This window comes from Panthera leo, chromosome D4, assembly GCF_018350215.1.
Source record: "Panthera leo isolate Ple1 chromosome D4, P.leo_Ple1_pat1.1, whole genome shotgun sequence".
Lineage (NCBI taxonomy): Eukaryota > Metazoa > Chordata > Mammalia > Carnivora > Felidae > Panthera > Panthera leo.
The window spans coordinates 85,609,766-85,634,537 of record NC_056691.1 but is presented as its reverse complement, the minus strand read 5'-3'; the positions used below and the strand labels follow the sequence as shown (position 1 = coordinate 85,634,537).

Genomic DNA, 24,772 nt, shown 5'->3' with positions numbered 1-24,772 from the left:
ACCTACCAAATGATCCCAGTAAGTGTAATGTCTGGGCATCTGCTCGCTCCCTTCCCCACTCTTCAGTGACCTGGGTTCTCCTCTCCTATAAGGTCATGACTGGAGGGCTTTCCAGCTGACAGTATAATTTGTCCACAGGAGACCTCTACAGGTATGACCACAAAGTGTTAAACAGGAACTTCTTCAAGGAAAAAAAAAATCGACAGACAACATATGTTGCTGCATACCTCCCTTGATCACTTGCAGGTTTTACTTCTTTGGGGAAATCCTTCCAAGGTCTGTCTCGGCAGGTCCTCAGAGTTTTTCCACTGACGTGCACAAGATCTGCCTCTGGCTGCGCCCAGGCCCCGAAGGGACGCATGCTATCCAGGGTGGGCGCTTCTGAACAGTCCCCTATGTGGCAAGAATCCTAGGGAAGACCCAGGTCATTCTGACGCTGGCGACTCAGAAGAGCGCCACTGGCCCCTGGGCCTGAGCCGGTTAGATATGCAGACTCTCGGGCCCTACCCCAGGCCTAATGAAACAGAATCTCCTCTTAACAAAATCTCCTGAGGTTTCAGATACACACTGAAATTTGGGAAGCACCAATTCTACATCTTGATTCTCAAAGTTTTTCCCTAATTTGTTTTATGATGACATACTTCAAGACACAGAAAAATAGATAACATAATGAACATTACAGATAGACTTGAAATGCCGGGGTACCTCTCTTTGATCCTACTGCCCTCTCTCCTTCCCCTGAAACAATCACTAAATAATTTGATATATACTTCTGGCTCATATTTTTATATTAGTACTACCTATGTACTTACTCATAAACAATATGCAATATTATTTCGCATGTTTTAAAATTTTACACAAATAAATACCGCACTATAGTATGTCTTTCCACAACTAATGTCTCTGGTTGAACAATCTGATGTCAAGATTTAGACATGTGGATACCCGTAGCTCTAATTCATTCACACACACGGCTGTACAGCATCCTTCTGCATTAATGTACCGTCGTTCTTCCATTCTCCTACTCTTGGACATTTCAGTTGTTTCCAGTTTCTAAGCAACACTGTGATGAACATCCTTTCACAGCTCTCCTTCAAGACGATAATCATGTCCCTAGATCACATACCCAGGAGGGGGAACTGCTGGGTCATAAGAGCCTGTTTATTTTTTCTACATATTGCAAACTTGCTTTCCAAAGCGAGAGTAGCGATTTCCTCCCCCAACTGTAGCATGTGTGTTGTGGGTGCTCTGCATCCTCGCTAACACTTGGTGTTGGCAGAAATGGGTTTGGGCCAGTCTGAAGGACATGAAATAGGGTCTCACTGAGATGTGGTTTCACTTTTCACTCCCCTGATAACACGAGCCTGGACATCCTTTCCTCTGCTTATTAGCTCTATGGGCTACCTTTTCTAGGATGTACAATATTCCTGATCCTCTGCCCACTCCCCTTCTGTAGGTTGTTGGTCTTTTCCTAATTGATTTCTAAGAATTATTTGTATACTCTGAATACCAACCCTCTTCGGTTAAAAAAAGCACAGATGTCTTCTTTAAAACAGTGGTTTTTCTTTCAAAAATTTGCTCCTGGTATCTTTTACCATGCAGAAATTTAAAAATGCTATGGGGCGCCTGGGTGGCTCAGTCAGTTAAGCAGCATCCCCCTTTGGCTTAGGCTGTGATCTGATTTGTGAGTTCAAGCCCCACATCGGGCTCTCTGCTGTCAGCACAGAGCCTGCTTTGGAACTTCTGTCCCTCCCCTTCCCTGCTTGCACACACTCCCTCTCTCAAAAATAAAAAAACAGGGGCACCTTGGTGGCTCAGTCTGTTAAGTGTCTGACTTTGGCTCAGGTCATGATCTCGCGGTTCGTAAGGCTACGCCCCACATCGAGCTCTGTGCTGACAGCTCGGGGCCTGGAGCCTGCTTCGGATTCTGGGTCACCCTCTCTCTCTGCCCCTCCCCCACTCATACTCTGTGTGTGTGTGTGTGTGTGTGTGTGTGTGTGTGTGTGTGTCTCTCAAAAAGAAACAAACATTAAAAAAATAAATACAAAAATTCTAGTGTAAACATGTTCAATCTTTTCCTTTCTGGTCTTTGTTTTTCTGACTTATGAAATCCTTCACCACCACACATCATAAAGATAGTCTTTATGGTCTATATGGTCTTTATAGTCTTTATGGTCCGGGTGCCTGGGTGGCTCAATTGGTTAAGCTCCGGACTCTTGATTTTGGCTCAGGTCATGATGTCACAGTTTGTAGGTTTGAGCCCCACAATCGAGCTCTGTGCTGACAATGTAGAGGAGTCTGCTTGGGATTCTCTCTCTGTCCCTCTCTCTCTGTCTCTCTCATATATAGATGCCCAGTCCCCACCCCAAACCTCCTGGATCAGAATCTTCAGGAGTGGGATCTAAGCACCTGTCTTTTTAACCAAAATAAATTCCAAAGGTGACTCTGAGAAATGCCGGCAGACCTATTTTCTATCCTGGATGCCAACGGAAGGCGTCTCCTCTACAGAACCCCATGGAACCATCTAATCTCTGTCTCTTTCACCAGCTCAGTCTTTCTCTCTCTCTTTTTTTCTGCAGAGACTGTGCTTTGCATTCCAATGATATCAGTACTACCGACAAGCCCCAAATTTACACCTCCAGGCTTCATGTGCACTCGTTTACCTTTCCTACTTCTCCCAGAAGTGCCAGCAGTTTAGTGTGGGTTTGGCAAAACTGATCCAAGAAGGTGATTTCTCACTTCCGCCAGTGCTTGATTATTTTCACAGTCTCTAACCTATGGAGCGAAGCACCATTGACTTCTCTCTCCCAAGATCTACAGTCAGTCCTCAAACGTCACCAGTGACCACCTCCCTCCCAGTCCCTCTGTCTGACGGGTCCCCGTTGTCTGCAACTGAGATGCCTACAGTGGCCTAGCCAGTCTCCCTGTGTCTTCATCATACAATCTTAGGATAGAAGAGACTTCCACAGACTTCCAGCTCCAGACACGTAAGGACCATCTGGGGTCCAACCTGTCATTTGTGATTGTGTATTCTCTACCAGATACTACTTACACACCGTTAGTGATCACAAACACAGCATGCCCCAAGGCCCTCCATTCTGGCTACTTAAACCGTTTTCTCCTGGAGTGAACTGAAGTCCATCACATCTGAATTTCCACTAGCTGGTCCTACATCTTCACCCTTTCATTTTTTCCTTAATTTCTTTACCATTACTTACCCACCCTGCACCCCCGGCCACTGTGGGACCTGCCCGCGCCCCAACTCAGCACTTCAAACACTCTACCTTTCTTCCTTTTCCTTCAGCTCATGAGCAGTTTCTTAGCTTCTTATCTTCAGACCTGGAATGCCCTCTCTAAACTCCTTTTTCTTCCCGACTCACTCCCTGCTCCCAGTCTAGAAATTCCAAAGAAGGGATTGGATTAACGTCTGCCTCTCCCACTAGACTATAAATCTTACACTGGCAGGATCTTCCTTGGTTTTGCTCAATGTAAAATCCTTAGCACCTAACATAATACTTGGCACAGAGTCAGCTCTTACTGGGGTTGTACTGAATGATGGGAAGGGGGATGGGAAGGGGAACGGGAAGGGGAACGGGAAGGGGAACGGGAAGGGGAGGGAGAAAGAGAGAAAAAGAGAAAGAGAGGGAGGGAGGGGGGAAGGAATGAAGAAACAAGCCAGTTCACCCTTTGAGGCCATATAAAATAAGTTAAGATGGGGCACCTGGCTGGCTCAGTTGGTTAAGTGTCTGACTTCAGCTGAAGTCACGATCTCATGGCTGGTGAGTTTGAGCCCTGCTCTCAGGCTCTGTGCTGACAGCTCAGAGCCTGAAGCCTGTTTTGGATTCTGCGTCTCCTTCTCTCTCTCTCTGCCCCTCCCCTGCTTGCACTCTGCCTCTCGGTCTCTCAGAAATAAATAAAAACGTTAAGAAAGATTTGGAAAAAAAAAAAAAAAACAACCAAGATCACTTCTATAGGCAGGCCTGTCAAATATCTGAGGAGGGCCCTCATGTCCCCTAGGGCTTTTCTTCTTTACAAGGGTCCAGGAGTAACACAGGAGGGTCGGGTGAGTGAGACTGGGTAGGGAGAGCACACAGGCTGCTTCATGACTTTTCCAGGGTGGGGCCAGGAGAGCACCCCCGTGTGTTCTCAGTCTCGCTATCGGCTGCTGCTGGAAGTGAGCTCCATTAGACAGCAGACTCAGGAAATTTGTTTTGAGTCAGAGATGAAAATATTGTACATGTTGCCTCAGGTTAATATCAGCAAATTCATTTCAGAGATGAATACGATGCCAGTAATATGAGCGAACAAAGCAAACACGATGGGAGCCATCACGATATAAGAACCGTGACCTCGTTCGCTAGTCGTCGGTTCATGAAGTTCACGTTTCCTACACCCGGTGCTTGGTGTCTTTCAATAAGCAGGTGCAAGTGACGGGCACTGTGACATTAAAAAGTGGACAAGATCCAAGTGCCCGACTCATCCCACTGTACACTTAGGATCCTTGCCGGTTATTGCACGTTAAATTATAGCACAAAAAGTTCTTTAAAAATGTCAGACAGAGGAAATACAGAACCTTGTCCTTAAGCTTAAATACGTATCTACATGGGGGCACTTGGGTGGCTCAGTCAGTTAAGCGTCCAACTTTTGGTTTTGGCTCAGGTCACGATCTCATGGTTTCGTGGGTTCAAGTCCTGCCTTGGGCTCTGTGCTCACGGCACACAGCCTGCTTGAGATTCTCTCTCTCCTCTTTCTCTGCCCCTCTCCCACTCACTTATTCAAAAATGAATAAACTCAAAAAAAAAAAAAACCATATACGTACAGAGAAATTCCATGTGCATAAGCATTGCCTGATACTTACTTAGCTCTGTCTAGCCCACCAGTAATTCACTGCTTGATTGCTCCTTCATGAGCCCTCAGTTCTACAAACTGTGAAATGGGGCTTGATGAATGAATTAATTCAACAAATACTGACAACCATAGTACCTTCCTCACAGGGCTGTTGGATTTATGACAAAATACACACGAAGAAGCGCTTAACGTGAAGTCTGCTTTGAGCGCAGTAACTATTTGAATAACCAGAGGCTGTACTCCACGCCTCTCACTAGGAAGACGTGTGTGTGCCTGGAGAACAACACAAAGAAAAAAAAAATCTCTTCGTAGTAGCTACGGTTTGTTATAATCCAAAATGTTCGCACTTTAGGAACATAGCTGTTGGGAGGGAAAAATTTTCCCTCTACCCCCTTAAGTTCTGTGATGGAAGCCTACGAATTAAACAAACAAAAGGATAGATTAACAAGAGACAAGGCATACACACTTGCTTTTTAATTTTATGTGCACAAGGTCCCCACAGACGAGAAAGCCCAAAGAAGCAGTTAGACTCAGGGGCTTGTATATACCCTTTTAACAAAGGGCAATAAAGTGTGGAGAAGTGACTAGACAAAAGGAGGGTCTGAGGCGTCTAGGAGTGGTAAATCATGGTAAGATAAATACACGGGCAAAACTAACAGTAGATCCAAGTAAGGCTGAGTAAGGCTCATTTAGGCAGACACATCTTAGGGCCTTCTCTGTCTCTGGTGAGAAGGGTTATTCTCTTCCTCTGGGTACGGGAGATGGGAGAGGGCACCTTTACAAAGGGAAACTGATGTCCTGCCTTTAAGCAGAGAGGGGGAGGGCAAAAAGTTCTTCCCGTGTGTGGTTTTCCTCCATTGCCTTTAGCTCAAAATAATCTTTATGCCAAAGTAGCATATTCTGGGGTGGCCTATTCTGATTCCCTTCATACCCAATAACCCATATGTGAAGAATTCTTAGTCTCAAGTGTAGAAATAAATGCCATGGAACTGACTGAATTTTACCTTGAGATGACCTAGGAGAGGGGAGTGGGGAGGCCCAGGCGACATTTTAAATGATCTCTGTACCGTCCTTCTAATTTTCTGGGCCAATTTAGATCCACCCCATGCTTATCTGTGCTCGGTTCTCCTGCAGGCACGTTCAGACCGCGTGGCGGAAGAAAAGCAGCTTACTTTGTGCTTTTAAGGTCAGACTATATTTTTGAAAGGTTTTCTAAAATGTTGACTTCGCTAAGCTACTCTGATTCTGAGATAGTGTAAGAAAATGAGACTATGAAGCCGAGGGTAAGAAAGAGCTTTTAAAGGAAGCAAAGTAATGGATAAACCAAACTTACAGAAGTGTAGGAGGCAAAGTACTTTAATAAGAACGTCTATTACTATAGAAGATGTCAGGAGAACAAGTGAGAACGAGGGCTTCCCAGGCCAAAACGGGACTTATAAAAATGAGTGCTAGCGAGGGGAATTTAGGGCAGGGCAGCCTAAACTATTTCCTTTTGCTCCATAAAAGCCACAATCAGAAAGAGTAATACTATCTAGTCACTATTTATAGTGTGTCCTTACAGCATTCTGTGCCGGACTTTGAGATGAGGTGAGCACCAAAAATGGGTTGCTGGCCCTTGAGGACTATAAAATTTGAAAGAATAGAAAACTCGAATGGTCAAAGGAATACAGTTCTTGGCAACAGCATAACCTCCTTGGGGAAACAGGATTGCTTTTTAGCGGTTATTCCTCCAGGGGACGTTGGGCTCCGTGGTGAGTAGGGCACAGGCAGCCTGGGTTCCCCCGGGGAAGGGCCAGGATGTCCTGGCAGAGCAAAACCAGCATTCTTTGATCATGAAGCAGCAACACAGTCTTTTAACCCCATGCCTAGCCTGGATGGTGAAGATCCGCATTCCTCTCCTTTCAATTCAGGCCACCTCCCTCCCGGGGGACCTCACTGCTCCTGTGCCTTCAAATATTACCTCTAAGCTAATGACTCCCCAAACCAAAGCTCTGATTTGGATCTAACTGCAAACTCGACTTCCAACTGCGGGCCCTAGTTCCACGGATACCCCAGCAGGCCCGGACCACACTCACACCTGCTCCTGCGTGCGCAGCTCAGCGGAACTGCCGTCTTTTCTCCAGTAAGCCACTCGAGGTGCAAGGTTCAGGGCAATCACCTATGCCTTCTCTCACATCCAGCATCAGATCGGCCACCGGGCCCGGTTCCTGCTGCCTGCACAGTGCCGCTTTTGAAAGTTGACTGTATCTGTGTATTTGTATTTCACTCTCTGAAGAGGGGACACACTCACTTGGTTCAAAACCCAAAGAGCCTAAAAGGCTGTAAGGCTGTAACAGGGAAAGCCTCTCTCTCTCCTGCCCCTTCAACCCCCCATTTCCTCTCACATACCTCCCGGAGACGCTTAGCCATTGACAAAGAAAAATACATATTCCCTCTTCCCTTTTTTTTCACACAAACGGTAGCATGCTATATACAATTCTGCTCTTTTGTTAGTTTTTCATTTAATGTACCTTGGAGATCTTTCCACATCAGCACCAAAAAAAGCTCCCGGATTCTTTCTTATGGCCACAAAGTATGCCGCTGAGCGGATGCATCGTGTATTATTTAACCAGTTCCCTAGGTACTGGTTTTCCATTGTTCGCTACTGCTAACACCGTGGCAGCGCACAGGCTTCTATACGCCATTTTTGCACCTGTGGGCATGTACAGAATTCCAGAATGTCTTTCAATCCCTCACCCCTCCTCTCCTCTCCGTTTCCACGTTCCCTGCGTTAGCTCGGACCCTCATCACTGCAGACAGAAGCCTCCTAGCTGGCACCTCGGCTCTGTCACCCTTCATGTAACACCCAACAAATATTTAGTGAGCACTTTCTATGTGCTACACGTTCCGCTAAGAAAGGGAGGAACAAGAGCGGCAAAGCAAGCAAGCAAGCCAAACCAGACCCTCCGATCTAACGAGACCCACACAAATCCTTGCCTGTCTCAGCATCGTGGGAGCCATAGGAGCTCATCAGTAAACCAGGGCTCTGTGTTTGGAGTCGGTTAAGAATTAGTGACAGGCGTCAGGCAAATGGAAACCAAAATATCCTTCCTGTCAGTCTCACTGGCAAATGTGTGGGCTTCCTACTACTTTCTCGTCCCTCCAGTTTAGACCTTGGCACGAGCCACTTGTGGGATACTTGCCTGAATGGCTGTCAGCAGAATTGCTGTCCCTGGATTGGCGCGCTCGAACAGGGGAGACCGAGGCAGACGAGGACTAAGGTGTGTTTTTCCAAATGGAAACAGGAGAGGAGAGAACACACAAGATCTGCGGGCAACCAAACCCCAAAGGCGAGAGGGGGAAGGGAAGACGAGACAAGCTAGTGGTCCAACCTCTTCCCTCCACAGGGGTGGAGCCGAAGTTTCACCAAAGAAACACGAAGACAGGGGAATAGAATTTCCCCGGACAGCAAACCGAAAAGCTTACCTTCTAGCACTGTGTTTTAAATTTACATGGCCCTTCATTCAGGAACAGACTAGGTCTCTCAAGGCTTGTGGAAGCTGTTTTAAAATGTCTAAGTACAGGGGTGCCTGGGTGGCACATTTGGTTATGTATCCCACTTTTGGTTTCAGCTCAGGTCATGATCTCACAGTTCATGGGATCGAGCCCCATGTCGGCCTCTGGACTAACAGCACAGAACCTGCTTGGGTTTCTCTCTCTCTCTCTCTCTCTCTCTCTCTCTCTCTCTCTCTCTCTCTCTCTCCCCCCTCCCTCCCCCCCCCCCCGCTCACATGCTCTCTCAAAATAAATAAATAAATAAGACTTTTTAAAAATGTCTAAGTACAAAACTGCCTAAAATAGTTGTATGATGCCTTGAAGACAAACTCTTCCAAATACATGGTCACTTGCCTCAAAAGATCAAAAAGTAAACCACTGCCAGTTCAGCCTAGTGAGGGGGACATAGAGTTGGAATTACACGTTGTAAGCAATCCAACTTTTTGGTAGTATATTGTAATGAATCCTAGGAAAGACTATAAAAGAGAATTTGCAGGTAATTCAAAGAGGATTAAAAACTCTTCAAACCTTCTTCCCTCCCCTTCTGGCTGACGTCTGTTTAAGGCAGAATGGCCCTCAATAGCCATCTTTCTATAGCTTTCCTGAGTTTTCCCCTAAGGCACTGAGCTGAAACAGGTCTAGGAAGAAATTTTACCTCATTTGGGGTCAGTAATAGTCCTAAAACAAGGTTATGAGTTCAAAGAAGTGGGGATTGCATAATCTTGCAGTGTGCCTCCTGCCCTCCCTTCCCAACCAAAAATGTGTTATTCTCCAAAGTGCCCCACAGCTTCCCAATCATCACATTCAACTGTCAGATTGCAGTTCGATCTGCAAACTTTTGGTCGCATTTGACACCTTAATCCAGCCACCTGAGTGCCACCTAGTTCTAGGGATTCCAGTTAAACAGGTTCCGTGAGCCACATTTTTGAAAACATGTCCTAAGTTATTTTTGTGATCAGTCACAGACCACTCTATGTCTTGAAACCCCTCCGCTGGTTTCTGTGACCCATCTGAATCCTGTTCTCCTACATGCAGACCATCCTTTTCTTCTCCAAGGCTGCTCTGCTCACCAGGGTAAACAAGAACTATCTTCGCTTCCCCTGGCCGTACACTCACCCACAAAACCAGGCATGGACATGTGGCTCAGACTGGCCAACTACAGTCCTTCCCCAGGGTTCTTTTAACGAATGGGAAAGATCTTTCCTCTTAAGTTGTGTGCTGCCTGAGATCACACTGCCTGCTACATGGTGACAACTCACAGACAGTAGGAGACAATGGGGCCAAGAGGCACAGAGAAGCAGGGCTAAGAATAATGAGAATGTAAGGACTAACAAGAGAGCTGGACTGACTTGGCAGCATTTGAGTCCTTGGATCCAGCCATCCCTGAAGCCAGATCTGTCCCTTTCCTTAGTTTGGTTACGTGAACCCAAACGTTCTCCTTTTTTGGCCTAAACTAATTTGGGTTGGGTTTACATAACTTACAACCAAGAAGACACATCCTAGTCCATCTCTTAACTGGCTCCTGGCCTCATTGCCGTACGTAGCTGTGAAATTAACTTTGCCAAAGTGGGGCTCCAACCATCATTTGCGTGTCTCCAACACCATTCAGAGTCCCCCAGTGGCCCAGGGATTACGTACAATATCTTTCACAATATGTCTCCCCGCCCCCCAGTCTGACTTTCCAGACTTCCTACTACTGTACCACACAAGAGGCAAACCAAGTTCTGGCCATCTAAAATATCCTCCTCTCCCTTCTCTACCTGTTAAAATCCACTTAAGAAAAAGAGAAGGAAGGGAAGTTCTCCTTTTCAAGGTCTACTTCATATTATTCTGAGAAGACTTTTCGAAGTACCTCGTGCCCTCAGAGATGTAACTGTACCCCTCTTCAGTACTGATGACATTTACCTAATGATCTTTGTCTTTTGTCTTATTCTGTCTTGGATTTTGTACTGTATCCTCTCAGGGTCCTCTTGTTAATGGCAAGACCAATCACTCAGTGGCCTGAGTCAAAACTCAAAGGGTCACTCACTCACACACACCCCCACCCACATATATACCACTCTAATCTTCCTCTCCAATACTGCTTGAATCAATCCCATGGTTCCTGCCACTCATTAGAACCCTTCTATCAACCTCCCTGGCCACTCTAATAGGGCCCCACACCACCAGCCTTATCCTACTGCAACCAAGCTGCCCCTCAACACCAGTCGCTTTTCCAATAGGCAAATCTGATTATGCTATGCCCCATCTTAGGGACTCAAGACCAAACTTCTTAGTGGGTGGTTAAGCCTTGCCACTCCCCAGGGGGAAAGTAGGCTTCTACCTATTTTCTCAGGCTCACCGCCAGCCAGGCTCACCGGCCAAACAAGGCTGTTCATAGTTCCCCAGACACCCAGCGTGCTTTAATGCCGCTGGACTTTGCACATGTGGTCACCTCTGTCTGGGGAGGCCTCTCCCACCTCTGCCTGGCAAAGTTCTCACCCTTCAAGTATTTCCTCCACTGGGAGATCTCCTTGGACTGCCCTAGGGAATAGCGCTTTCCTCAGCCCCCTTCATCTGGAAGGAGAGGCTTTCTTTGCATCCCCAGTACCTGGCACAGGGCCCTGCACAGCACATGGGTACTCAGTGAATTGTTTGACATCAGAATATGTCCAGATTGGTGTCCAGATTGGTGACCGTTATATTCTTCACTTGAATATGTATACATATATATTCACATATATCAAGATGCCTGTGCATGCGGACATTCCATAAATACTTTGCTGCTGACTGCATGGCTGAGCACCCTGAGGTTAGGAAATTGGCATTGGAGCTGGGCAAACCTAGGTTCAAATCTCTGCCTAGCCACAAGCTGTGTGCCCTGGACATGTCTCTTAACCCTTCTGGGCTTCAGCTCTCTTATCTGTAAAATGGAGTTAACAATGGCCACCTCGTCGGTTTTTCATGAAGACCATAGGAGAAAACGCATTTAGGATGTTTGCACACATGTCTATGCCCATACCACCCTGAACACGTCCGAGCTCGTCTGATCTCAGGAGCTAAGCAAGGTCGGGCCTGGTAGGTACTTGGACAGGAGGATCTTTGCACAGGTGCCTGGTACACAGGTCATCAATAAATACTGTTGAATGAATGAGTTAATGAATGAATGAGTTAATGAATGAATGAGCAGCCCACAGAAAGGCAGCGGTTCTTAAAGACCTATCTTTACACATCTTTCTAGCCCGTTTTCCAGAGAACCCAACATGTGGTTCCCGGTAGATCAGTTTCAAGTCCTGCCGCTGAGTGCTCACCCTCTCCTTCTGGCTGCAGCCTGGCCAGCAAGGTTGCCACCAATCACCAGGACTTGGTCCCACCCTTAACCAGATAACTCACCAATAGGGCCTTCCAGGTGCCAACAGTGGGCGCTTTTTTTTTTTTTTTTTACGTCTCATAGGCTCTCTTGCAGTCTTGCCCGCCCCTTTGCCTGCGTCATGCGCGCAGAGCACTGTGGGGCTTGAAGTCTATAAGAGGCGGAGCCGGTCGTGCCCCTGGGTGCCAGGGCTCTGCCCCGAGCTCTCTTGAGACACGTGAGCTGCCCTTCTCTCCGCCTCACCCTCGATAGATGGAGGGTCTACCTTGCCAGCAACGGGATCATTTTGCTCTGATAATTCAGTGTTTACTGAAATTTTAGATTTCAGTTTCAGATTCAGTTCTCATATTCTCATGAACGGGCCATTTATGGAAGGTATGGCGGTCTCTCTGAAAAGCCCGCGGTGACTCCCGACCTGCCCTGGTTTCCCTGGAGAATCCACTACAGAACTAGCAATCATGAATTTTTCTAAACAGTGTGAACCTTGTACTTTTTACACTGCATTATCTCTTAAGATTATAAAAGCTATCAAAGGCTCCCTCCCCAATTGCCTAAGATATAAAGTTCAGAGCCCTTAGCTAGGCATATAAGCTGCCTGACAACTATTTTGTATTCATTACGTGTGGTCACTTTTGTAAAAGCAGCGTTTCTCAGCCTTTGCCGCATATGAGAATCACCTGGAGAGCTGCATAAAGTATTGGTATTTGTGTCCTACCTAGACCTCAGAATCTGGGAGGAGTGGGTGCAGGCTTCTTTGTTCTTAAAGTTCCTGGGGGATTGATTCTCATGGGCAGTCAGCCTTAAGAGCCACTGCTCTGACGCCTGTCAAAACTGCAGGAACATACTTTTCATGGATGTGAGCCTTTGCTCTGTAGCTCTCCCTGTTTAAAGAGGACTTCTTCCCCTGTTCCTGCCCTCATCCTGCCAGGCTGATCTCAACTGTTTTCCCTTTTCTTCCCTGTGCCCCAGCCGAGTACTTACTCCTAAAGCACTTTAATACATGGTTCTTTTCAAGCAAGACTGGAGTTATTTGGTTACTTGTCGGTCTCCCTGGATAGGCTCTAAGTTCTGTGAGTGCCAACAGAAAAAAAAGAGTCCTCTTTTGCTTATTCCAGAGCCAGTGAATCAGAATCTCTCGGGTGGGGCTCAGGCAAAAGTTGTTTACCAGCCGCAGGGATTCTGACTCCTGCCTCCAGCTAGGAATTAGCTTCCCAAAAGCCCTGGGTATAGCGCATAGTGGTAAATATTTGTCATATTGAATTGATGAGGCATATTGTTCGTTTTTTAAGTCAATCATGTTGTTGCACCTGGTCGCCTCTGATTCCCCTAGAGAACCAAGCACCATGTCTCGTATTCTCTTCTCCATTCACTCATTCATTCATCCAACAGGTATTTTTGGTAGATCATAACAAAGCCCTGGGGATTCAGAAGTAAACAGGAAAACCCAGTTATCACCCTCTGGGATGCGAGCCTACTAACACATTAGCTATGGTATAATTATTATCATTTTTCAGTAATATTGGATTCTTTTCCCTTTGTATTCAAGGGTAAGGAAACGGTCTTATTCTCTTATATCCCCAGGATGCTGCCGGCACACAGAAGGCATTCTGTAACTGTTTGCTGAATCAAGGCAACACATAGCACTTGTCACCATTTGTAAGTATTTATTTGTGTGACTATTTGATTCATGGCTATCTGTCCCATGAGCTGCAAACCCCCGGAAGACAGGGACTGCATCTATTTTGCTCACCATGCCTGACACAGGGCCTGGCCGGAGTGGGTGCTCAGTTTCTAGTGCTAAGTAAATAAATAATACACGAGTAAGGCATCACTAAGAACAGAAATTCCCCAACCAAACATCCGCTCCCCCCTCCCTCCCTTTTCTCCCCAAAAAGATAAAGAGTACTTTCTTCCTGTGCATTAAAGGATCTCAGGTTAGAGTGAGCATGAGCCCGAGCCCAAACAGATGATGTTTCTTTTACTTACTTACAGGTTGACCTGGGACTCTACTTCAGGGTCTTTTGTTGGCCACATCTGAAGAGGCGGGATGCCAAAGGAGAGCGATGACTTGGCTTTCCATAGAAGCGTTTGTGCCATCTGACTCCCGCAGGACCCCTTCGTCAGCGGATCCATCGGTGGGCCTGGAGGCTGGGGTGCCGAGCTGAAGCAGAAGGAGTTGGGAAAGGCACTGAGAGCAGAGGAGTGGCAGGCCGATCACTGGCCTACTCTGACACTGTCCCCTAGAGGCCAGCCCCATTAGGAAGTTGGGGGAGGGGGGTGAAGCCACGGCACTTGCCAGACCCAGATGCCCCACCGAGACAGTAGCACCCCCTCGCTGTGCGGAGGTGATGCCTGGGCGCACTGGGGGAGGAGTGCGCCCCAGGACCCACGCAATCCTCTCACATCCCTCAGTACTAAGCGAAGTCATCCACTGTGTCAAGAGCCAGTGGGGTCTAAGGTAAAAGGAGGACCAGTGAGCATGCAAGCTGTCACAAACTCATTCAGAAAAGGAAACATTTGCCCCCCCGGGTGGCTCAGTCGATTAAGCTAAGTCTTGATTTCGCCTCAGGTCATGATCTCGCAGTTTGTGGGATCGAGCCCCATGTTGGGATTCTCTCTCTCTCTGCTCCTGCCCCGCTTGTGCGTGTGCTCTCTCTCTCAAAATAAGCTTTGAAAAAGAAAAAAAAAAAAGGCCACCTTCATTCAGTAAGAGAAAGCTCTGCCTAAAGTGCTTCTGGAGAATCACCAAAGGAGGGACCTCCCGGCCATCACTGTGTGAGTCCAGGAGTGCGTGGGTCTTCTCTCCTCATTTCCAATTAAAATATGCAAAAAAAAAGCCACTAAAAGGGCCTATACTCGCAACAACACTGTAGATGAAAAGAACCAAATCCACACTTCAAGACTAAAAGCATACACAGTACCTAAGCTGCAAAAGCCTGTCGAATCAAGTGGCGCACAGGAATAAATCGAGAAATGGGTTCCTGCAACCTGTCTGGCTCCTTTCTTTGATGACACAGCGAGGAAGGTGGGAAAGGTAGCTGTGGGAGGAAGGGGCGGCTCTGTGAGAGAAAGGGGGGTATCTCTGCTCCCGACTGGCCTTATTTTCTGAGCCAATTAGTAGCCTTCTTCACTCACCTCTACTTCTAGTGACAAATAAGCAAACAAAATCCAATTGCTCAGAAATGCAAAAGTAGAAATAAAAAGCTATCTGAGATGACGCTATGGCCAAAAGGGCCTCTTCATAATGCCTTCTCAGTAAAGACTGTGACAAGGCCGAGCGCAGAAGGCCTGCTGGCTCAAGCAGCATCATCAATGAGGAAGAGGCATCTGCACGGGGAACCACCATCCTGCCGCGGACTGGATGCCAAGAGAAGGGAGTCTATACAGGGCGGTGTGGAGCCAGACAGGCGCTGCCCACTCGCAAGCTGCTACAGTGGTACCAGTGAGGCTGCAGGGACGTTAAAAAAGAAAAAAGGTCCGCCGTTGCCAGGTCGCCCTGGCATCCTCCTTTGTGAGCCATGACCCAGCTTCCCCCCTGTGGCTTCCTGGCCCCGGGGAGCCCACAGGCTGCATACCTGAGCCAGACTTCCAGATAATCTTAGCCTAGGATGGCTTTAGGCTATTTATCTCGGCACCAACCGGACAGACACCAAAGGCCCAAGCCTTCCACATCTGACAAACGGCAAGAAACAAGGATCTCGGATGTTATCAGTTGTTCTTTACTCAGTGAGACGCGCCCCCCCCCCCCAGTCTTCTGAAACCCAGACTCCCTAGAATTTATGGCTGCCTTAGCAATAAACTAACCAACCAACCAACCAACCAACCATGAAGCAGGGCTTCCCGGTGAGAGATACAATTTTTGTTTCCTTTTGAACCCTCCAGACTTTTTAAATTACAGAAAAAAAAAAATTACTTATATGCAAAAGATTTATTAAGATTGTGCTCCTAGGGGCACCTGAGTGGCTCAGTCGGTTAAACATCTGACTCTTGATTTTGGGCCCGGGTCGTGATCTCATAGTTCGGGAGTTTGAGCCCCACGTTGGGCTCTGTGCTGACAGCGTGGAGCCTGTTTGGGATTCTGTCTCTTTTTCTCTCTGCCCCTCCCTTGCTCGTGCTCTCTTTCTCAAAATAAATAAAAATAATCTTAAATTTTTTATTTTAATGTTTATTTTTGAGAGACAGAGAGAGAGAGTGAGCGAGAGAGAGAGCGAGCATGCAAGCGAACATGAGCAGGGGAGGGGCAGAGAGGGGCACACAGAATCCAAAGCAGGCTCCAGGTTCTGAGCTGTCAGCACAGAGCCTGACACGGGGCTTGAACTCACGAACCATGAGATCATGACCTGAACCAAAGTCGGATGCTTAACCGACGAAGCCACCCAGGTGCCCCCCTAAAAATAAACTTAAAAAAAAACAAAAACAAAAAAAGCGCACTCCTAAAAGAAGCCCACAAAGGAGTGGAGGAAGCAAGGCAGGGCCGTGAGGTTTCATTTGCAGGCAAAGTCCTCTGAGGGGACAGCTTCAGGTTGGGTGAGCTGGGCTGTCCAAAGTGGCCACCACTTGCCACATGGGACAACTGAGTAACTGAAATGTGGGCAAAGTGAGATGTGGAAGCATGAAATACACATTGATTTCAAAGAGTTAATACACATACAAAAGGATTTTGGACATTTCATTAATCACTTCTAGATTGATTACATGGAGATAAAATTCTGTTACTAGAATTAATTTTAAAGTGGCCACTAGAAAATGTAAAATCACCTATGTGGCTTGCTTTAGATTTTGGACAGCACCTCAGCCGTCCCGCCTGAGAGAAGGAGCTGAGGGCCAAAGGTGGGGTTGGAGCAAACCCCCAGGTACGCGGAGCCCTGCACGAACGCACAGAGCAGCTACAGAGGAGCGAGGGCAGCGCATCTAAGAGGAGGCAAGGCTGGTGTGGGTGTTGGAGCCACAGTGCACCGAAGAGGGGAGGCGAGAAGGGCCCAGAAATAGTGAGGGGACCTGGCGGGGTACCTGACTGTGCCCACAACATCCATGTCCACTCCCTTCCTGCTTCCAGTTACCAGAGCGGTGGATCCGTAGGGCTCCTTTCTCTACCTGTCTGCAAAGCTTGGTGGGACGTTTACATATGCAGACCGTGCAATATTCTGGCACTTTTCTACCTAAACACACTCTTAGACACCTCTGTAAGTCAATCACTACAGGTACATCTTTTATTTTTTTATTTTTTTATTTAAGCAATGTCTACACCCCAAGTGGGGCTTGAACTCATGACCCCAAGATCAAGAGTTGCATGCTTTTCTGACTGAGCCAGTCAGGTGCCCCTACAGGTACATCTTTAATATGGAATATTATAGAATGAGATAAACCTTATATACGGCTTCCATTCAACCTTTTAGTTTACTTTAACCTTTAAAGACTTAGATTCTTTCATTGTCTTAGCATGTGATTCTCTAGCCCTTGACTCTTTAACGTTGCTTAAAAATACTTAAATGCTAGCTCTTTTAGATTTTGCCAACCAATTGTATCCGTTTGCCAGAACTTTACCCTTCGAGTTTCGCTTTTTAACCTTTCGGCTACTTCTTGAGCTTCATTTTCTAACTGTTCAAATTCTGTCTCGTCACCGGTCCGTGTTAATCCTTTCATTCATTTGTTATCTTTTTTAGGTTTAACTTCCCAATTTTAAAAAAAATGTATTTTCCTCTTAATCTCCTGACATTTTATCTTTATGGTCTCACTCCTTAATATAGTTAGCAATTGAGGAACTTCTTGGAAGGATGGCAGAGTAAGTGTGCTTTGGCATAATTCCTTGGAACCCGCGGAAGTAAGCAAAAATAGTCCAATATATAGAAACTTACTGAAATAAGAGAATGGCCAAACTCCGTGCTCTGAAGATCCGCTATACACAGTATGTGTGGACGAATTTGAAAGCGAACACCGCGTTCCACCACCTTACGTAAGGTGAGGGAGGTGAGCAAGAATGTTCTAAAGGCCTGACAATACCTGATTTGGGGGAATGAGGACTGGAAGCCTGGGCAAGACTGGGAAGAAGCTGTTTCTTCTCACTCTTTCTCTGTCTCTCTCACGTCCACTGCCTCAGCATGCTAATAAGAAGGGCTGGCCTAATCTGAGGAAAGGCTGAAGGCGGGAGGAAAAAGTCTATCTTAGGAGCCATTTGACCCTCTTGAAAGACATTAGCCAAAAGTACACTGGAGTCCACCACAAGAAGGCCCGCGAGTCATGGGAGGTGACGCTGACCCAGGCCCCCTTTGGAGGGGCCTGTTTGCCCTGGAAATTCCAGGCGAGTCCTGCCACGGGCTCACAAACACAACAGGCACGGGGGCTGGCAGATGGGAACAAGAGCCCGAGGAGAGAGGAAAAACAGATGGCACATTCCCACGGTCTCTGGACTCTTCCTGCTTCCTGAGGAGCATCGAGGCCAGACCTCCAGCTCCAGCTCTGACAGAGAAGACGCACCGTTGCTCAGAAGACTAGGGAAGGGAGTCGAGGTAAATCTGCCCACGTTATTAATGGTTAAACACAGACCCGGACAGAACTGCTTCAATTCTGAAAGGGACAGGCAGGAACAAACCAGCCCAGGACCTATGAAAAAAACATTTGCCAAAGGCAGATGAAGAGGACAGACCAGAAGATTTTTAACAGGTATCAGATGAAAACATGTTAACAGCTTTGTTTTCTCAAACAAAACAAAAAAACAACAAAACAACAAGAACTCTCTCAAAACAAACGATCAAATAACACAACAGACAGACTTCATATGGCTCTAAGGTAAAATGCCCTAGAACTGTGGCTGGGAAAAGGCTGATTCAGTGTCCTTGAGCTTCCTGGGAGGGAGACGGCCCGAAGGAGAAGAAAACAGGTGCTGGTGAGCGAACCTCTGGGAGGGGGCCTTTGGCAGGTGCCTGGGTTTTTACGCAGAGCAGCCCTCAGAAACAGTTTACAGTTTTCCCCTCTCAGGTTGTAACTCCCAAGCCCTCAGTGTGCCTTGAGTGTTAGTGTCGTGAGTCTTAAGGGATGTGAGTAGAGACATGTGGACTGCTTCACAGTGAGCTCTCTGCTGATGGCCGCGAGGAAGCATCAGCAGCCATTGAGCGGAACTCAGCCGGGCGCCCCAGGTGGGGACCAGCAGCTGCGGTGGCTGAGGCCAGGCCCCGTCCGTGATGCAGCAAGAAACAGACCACGGAAGGACACCACTGGGGCACCAGCGCTGTCTCCAACGCTGGGAGGCAGATCCCCAAAGGCAGCAGCAAAATGACATAAAAGGCAACAAGGTCTCAGTTCTGGCTCCTTCGAAGTGGCTGACCTCCCCCTCGGTGCAGGCTGCGCTGATCACAGAGCTTCCGCTGACATCCCAGGAGGAACCTGGAAGCCTTCTGAGAGCCACACCCACTCCCATGAGCCCTTGATCTGACACATTAATCCTTGCTCTGATTGTTGGCTGAAAACAACCTCAATCAAGCACACATCATCATTCTTGCCTCTCTTCAAATCAACGTCAGCTTTTGGGGTCTGAGCTGGCTCAGCAGTCAAGGGAGGGAGCGGAGCTCGGGGCATGGGAAGGCAGAATCCCTCTGTCTGCAAACGTTATACATTTGTTCACTGGTACCTTGTCTCCTCCCTCCACTAGAATGTTCTCTCCATGAGAGCAGGAGCCCCACCTGTCTTATTCACTGGGTATCTCCGGTGCCTAGCAAACAGAAGTACTTGCTATTTGCTGAATGAGGAGGTAACCATGTGAATACAAAACCACGAGGGAAATACTCGCTTGGAATAGGGAGACTATGTCAGACTATTTTGGCCTTTCTTGAATGAGGGCACACTGGTGGCTTGAATCAGACCGCTGTGGGACCTGCTCTATTTCTTTGCCCATCTCTGACAGGCAGCTACTTTGTGAGCATTGTGACAAGTGCATGGAGCAAAGACGATCCATCTGCAAGACATCAATCCAGGCCTGATATATGGCACTGACACTGGAAAATACTTAATGGCTGGCAGCCCCTCTAAAGACACTTTCCTCTCCTGTCATAAGATGCAAGATCGGTACTTACGCCCTCACTTCCATTTGTGCTAAAACTATAGAATCATTGACACGGAGAGTTGGCAAGTCTACTTCAGCCAGCTAGCTGAGGGCTGATTTCTCGTTTTTACCTCCGTACAGGAACCCTCACTGGCTTGCTACTAACTTTTGATCCACGTGTCTAATTGATTTTTGCCGCGATTAAAGAAAGATGCTGTTTGTGGCAGTCCCCGTGGAATGACTTACTCAATACCCATCGCAGCCCCATTCCGGTGCGCAACAGTTAGAAAGCCGGAACGTCAACGTCCTACCCTTCGTTGCAGTTCAGAGTTCTGCAGATGAATTCGATTCCACAAATCAGATGCACTCACGAGAGCCTCTCCCTCAGAACAAAGTCTGGAGGATTCATAAAGAGGATACGGGGCGCCATCTTGCTTTCAGAGATCATGACAGAGCTGTTGTGGTTCTGGAGTCAGCAGCTTCTTGAATCTATAGCTTTCTGAAGCCTCAGTGGCAGCTTGGGGATCAAAGCAGAGTTGGTAGCATGGCTCTGCAGCCAGCTAAGGTGGTGACAGCTGCTTGACCCGTCAGCTTCTTGTTATCAATGGCAGCCTTCCTGGTCAGGGCAGAGCACAGTGGTTCTGGGGCCTAGGAGCTATTCCTGGGGGCTCCCGGGCTCCCAGACTCCCAGACTGGAGTCTGCTATCCACCCTGCCCACAACTTTGTGAGCACTCACTTCCCCGTGCCACAATTAAATCTCATTCTGCTTATACCAGGTAGAGAGGACTCTGTGGTCTGCAAGCGATTCCCGAATGATAGGCCTCCGAGAGGGATGTTTATCAGATTGGATTTTGAGCTGAATGGTTCATGTGACCCTGTGCAGAGTGTGGAGCAGGGCGAGAGTTTCTTCTGTGGGGGTTGTAATGGTGGGTATAACCTTCAGTGGCAACAACGTAAGACTGGACTTTTCTGGAATATGTGGAAATTCTGCCTTTTGAATATAAGAGAGAGCGTGCTTAGAGCACTAAGCCGTTTCTGCTCACACAGCGAAGAAGTGCTGAAGGACAAGCAAAAGGACAGCATGCTAATTGGAGGTGCTTCTCAGGTCACTGCTGGAGGTGGGTAACGATTATGCTATCCCTGTCCCTGACCAGCTTAACACTGCTTTGCGTCTTTTCAAGTGTGCCACCAAAAACTGGTGTATCCACAAGTGTACTGAAAACACAAAAGAGTTGAGAGATACTAGTCTGACCTATAGATGCTTTAACATCTCCAGTAATACAAATTTTGCTGCATCTTGAAGCAAGCCGTGCTAGCATGGGGCGTCCTGACTGCTGGAATGTACTTTCATGTATCGAGCCCAATCTGTTTTATTATCCCTCATACCCACTGTGATTTTAGGTCTAGCCCAGGGCCATACACAGAGTGGAGTGGGCCCAATTCCTTTTTCATTTGACACGCTTTCAAATCTGGGCAGGCAGCTATTATAGCCTCTGTGAATTTTCTCTTTATCACGTAAAACACCCTCCCCCGCTACTGAAATCTTTTCTCTTTACTGGATCGGTCCCATCGGACATAAACTTCTTTTTAAAACAAAAGCAAAAGTAGAAAACCCCAAATCAAAACCAAATAAAACCAACCAACAATTTTTCAACTCGTAGCCCTTCCACGCCAGAGGAGAGCTCACCGTATTCATGGTTTCTAGTCCCTTTCCTTGATCTCTTGAAGTCAAGCCAGGGTGACTTTCTCTCCGCTGTTCCAAAGAAACTGTTCTTGTCAAAGGCCACCAATGACCCCACGATGCTAAACCCAACAGTCAGTTCTAAGTTCTTTCTCTTGTTTGACCTATCAGCAACATCTGACACAGAGAATCATTACCCACCCCCACCAACCAATTTTTTTTTAAATTACATCCTGTATCCGTGACACAATGGTTTCACATTTAACTCTCCAAGTCTAAATTTTAGTTGGGATTTATGCGAACAGTTCATGGAAGTCCATCAAATTACAGTCGTCCTTTCTGACTAATGTTTAGTTAGTGATTCCTTTTTCCTAAAGTCTTCTGGTATCCTTCCCCCCCCCCCCCCCCGCCCCACACCCATTTGTTTCCTTCTCCTATTTCACGGTGATTCACAGTTGCAGTGAGGGAACAAACAAAAACCTTAATGGACGCTTTCACAAACTTCCTCCCCAAAATCCCTATCTGTGCTATCCAGCGAGGGAGCGGCAGAGCCCATGTGGCTGCTGAGCACTTGAAATGTGGCTGGTCTCCACTGAGATGCCGTGAGTGTAAGATACACACCAGAATTCGAAGAAAGTACCAAAAGAAAAAGTAAATGATCTTCGTTATTTTTAATATTGATTACATGTTAAAAGGGTCACGTTTTGGATATAGTAAGTTAGCAAAAATAAAAACTGTTAAAATTAATTTCACCTGTTCCTTTTTACTTTTTAAGATATGGCGACCACAGGGGGTGAGTCAGCCTGGCTTACTCAGTTGGTAGGGTACGTGACTCAATCTCAGGGTTGTGAGTTTGAGCCCCGTGTTGGACACGGAGCCTACTTAAAAAAAAAAAAAAAAAAAAGATATGGCTCCTAGAAAACTTTAAATCCCATTTGTAATTCTACACACTTGCTATGCTATGACCAGAAGAAGCCACTCGCTTCTTTTCACTTAACATCTACGAATATCCTCGGTATCTTTCCAACTCAGAAAACAGAGATTGACGTCAATCTTTTTAATCTTTTTGGCATCAAATTATTAGCGTTATATTGCTATGCTCCCAATGGCTTTTTTTTTTTTCTTTTTTACTTTCACAAGCAATCCTGCAGGAACAGGAACAGCCTTTAACACAAACCTCCTTCGGCAGCGACACCTCGTTGCTAACCCGCATCTGCCTCCTGTCCTCCAAGATCCTAGCTCCAGAGACAAGCAGATGTGTGGCTCATATTTTCCCACACCCCTGCACTTGCATATGCTGCTTTAGAAATTTTTTTCCCTCAGGAAAACCAGCAGTGAGTCTCACTGTACAGGCCAAATGTCTAATAGTTTTCTTATAGCACTGTCTGTCAGGCTCCATCTCTGCTCAGATCTTTAACTCTGGAAACCAGACAACCAAACATAATTTCTCATATTAACCTTCTAAAGCAAAATGAATTTGACTATTGTCTTCCTCTGAGAAAGGAAGCTGGTTTGCATTAACTTAAACTCTTGGTGAATAATAAAACTTGTTTTTTTCCCTTCTCTTAGGAGAACAGACATAATATGAAAATTAATTTTCTTCTGTTGGCCCTAAGAGCCCATTATGTCAGCCCAATACAAGACAGCTCTTAATAATCCTTCCCAGGAAGACTGCTGTTTTTCCAAAAGAAAACTGACAGCGGCAGATTTATTTGTGATTAAATACTTAACAGCCCAACACAAACAAAAAGAATAACTACATAATATAGAGGAATGAAGATTATGAAAACAGCCCACATGAAAATAATTGTTTATGAAACTACCTGGGGGAAGAGAGTCTCCTGGAAAAAAAAGAAAAAAAAAAATCAAAGAATCTCGAAGTCGGGAGAAACACAAGGAAGAAGAAGGCAATACAATGCATAAGAGATAATTGTTCTTTTGTGACCCTATCTTGGCCTTGAAAGCCATGTTCAGGAACAAAAAGCTTTTGTCTTGTATTCTCACAAGGTGTGGGTTATATGCGTTACTAACAAGGAAGCCACTATGTAGGAAGCAATATTTGAGAAAGGAGAAAATATGTTTTCTATTTGTGATTCAAAATCTCTATGTAGGGCTCCGCACCCACTGCGGCTAAACTTAGTAAGCATACTTTCAACACTCAACTAAGGTAGTCTTTTACGACGAGAACTAAAAGATGCAGAAACCCCAATGCTGTGACTCTCGGGTGTCATCGGGGTATCTGTATTTTGAAAAGCTTCCCAAATGTGGTGATACCTTTGAGGGGTCAAACCAGTATCCAGTTCCCTTCTGGCAATAGCACTATGGATTTTCCTTTGGGTAATCACTGCCTCTTGGTCTCTATGGATAGAAGCAATCTAATCCCTCTGTTCTGGGTTGGGCACTTGATCTAGACTCGGCCAATGAGCACGCTTTACCCACTTCTGGCCAAAAAGATTGGTTCAGGGATGAGCATACAACCCGAGAGATACAATGAATGCCAAGCTTGGAAAACATGCCCTAAAACGATTGAAAGAGAGGCACTACCTTTCTGCTGGGATTGTATACTGGTAGAAAGTAAGCCCGCAGCGCCTAGGTGGCTCAGTTGGTTAACTGTCAGACTTTGGGTCAGGTCATGATCTTGCAGTCGGTGGGCTTGAGCCCTGCGTTGGGCTCTGTGCTGACAGCTCAGAGCCTGGAGCCTGCTTTGGATTCCGTGTCTCCTCTCTCTCTCTGCTCCTTTCCCACTCGCCCTCTGTCTCACTCTCTCTCTAATATAAATAAACATTTAAAAAATTAATTAAAAAAAAGAAAGTTAAGCCCAAAATGGTTAACTTTCTTTGCCTAAATGCGGAAAGACCTGGAAAACAAAGTCAACCCAGAAAATGAAGAAAGCCTATGGATAACAATATTTGAGCACCTGGGTCTGTCCTACCCCAGGGCTTGCTTGGTTTACTCCAGGATGTTGCAATTGCACGAACCAAGAAGAAAAATTAACCACCGGTAAGGCGCCCATCAGAAAAGATGCAATGCAATACTAATCCTGCTTGCGGCTACAGAAGAACTGCTTGATGATCACACCGGGGTAGCCAGAGAGGAGTAAGAACCAGTTGACCACTGAGTCTGCACCCCACCATCCAAGCCATCACTTTTTACCTGGCATCAGAGCCACAGGCATTGTTGCTGCAAGCAGCTATGAAAGCAGAATCGTGAATGATTCGTGGTAAACATAATGAGGCAAGCTTTGACTTCATTATTAAGGAAAGGTCACAGAGTTGCCCAATAACAAAAAAGCTCGCAGTAGTGGGCTCCTTGACCTTAGACGTA

General features: G+C 46.6%; 1 protein-coding gene across 3 annotated transcripts in view; it reads right to left on the bottom strand.

The window, feature by feature from the left end:
• Window positions 1–24,772, bottom strand: part of GARNL3 (GTPase activating Rap/RanGAP domain like 3) — a 149,728-nt gene that overhangs the window by 119,195 nt on the left and 5,761 nt on the right. For 2 of the 3 annotated variants that reach the window (XM_042914066.1, XM_042914068.1), the window contains exon 2: window positions 13,722–13,892. In XM_042914066.1, the coding sequence (XP_042770000.1) occupies window positions 13,722–13,864 (143 nt within the window). In that variant the 5' untranslated portion in view covers window positions 13,865–13,892. Of the gene's footprint in view, window positions 1–13,721; window positions 13,893–15,306; window positions 15,415–24,772 lie in introns of those variants that run through there. The other variant, XM_042914067.1, reaches the window with a different exon arrangement.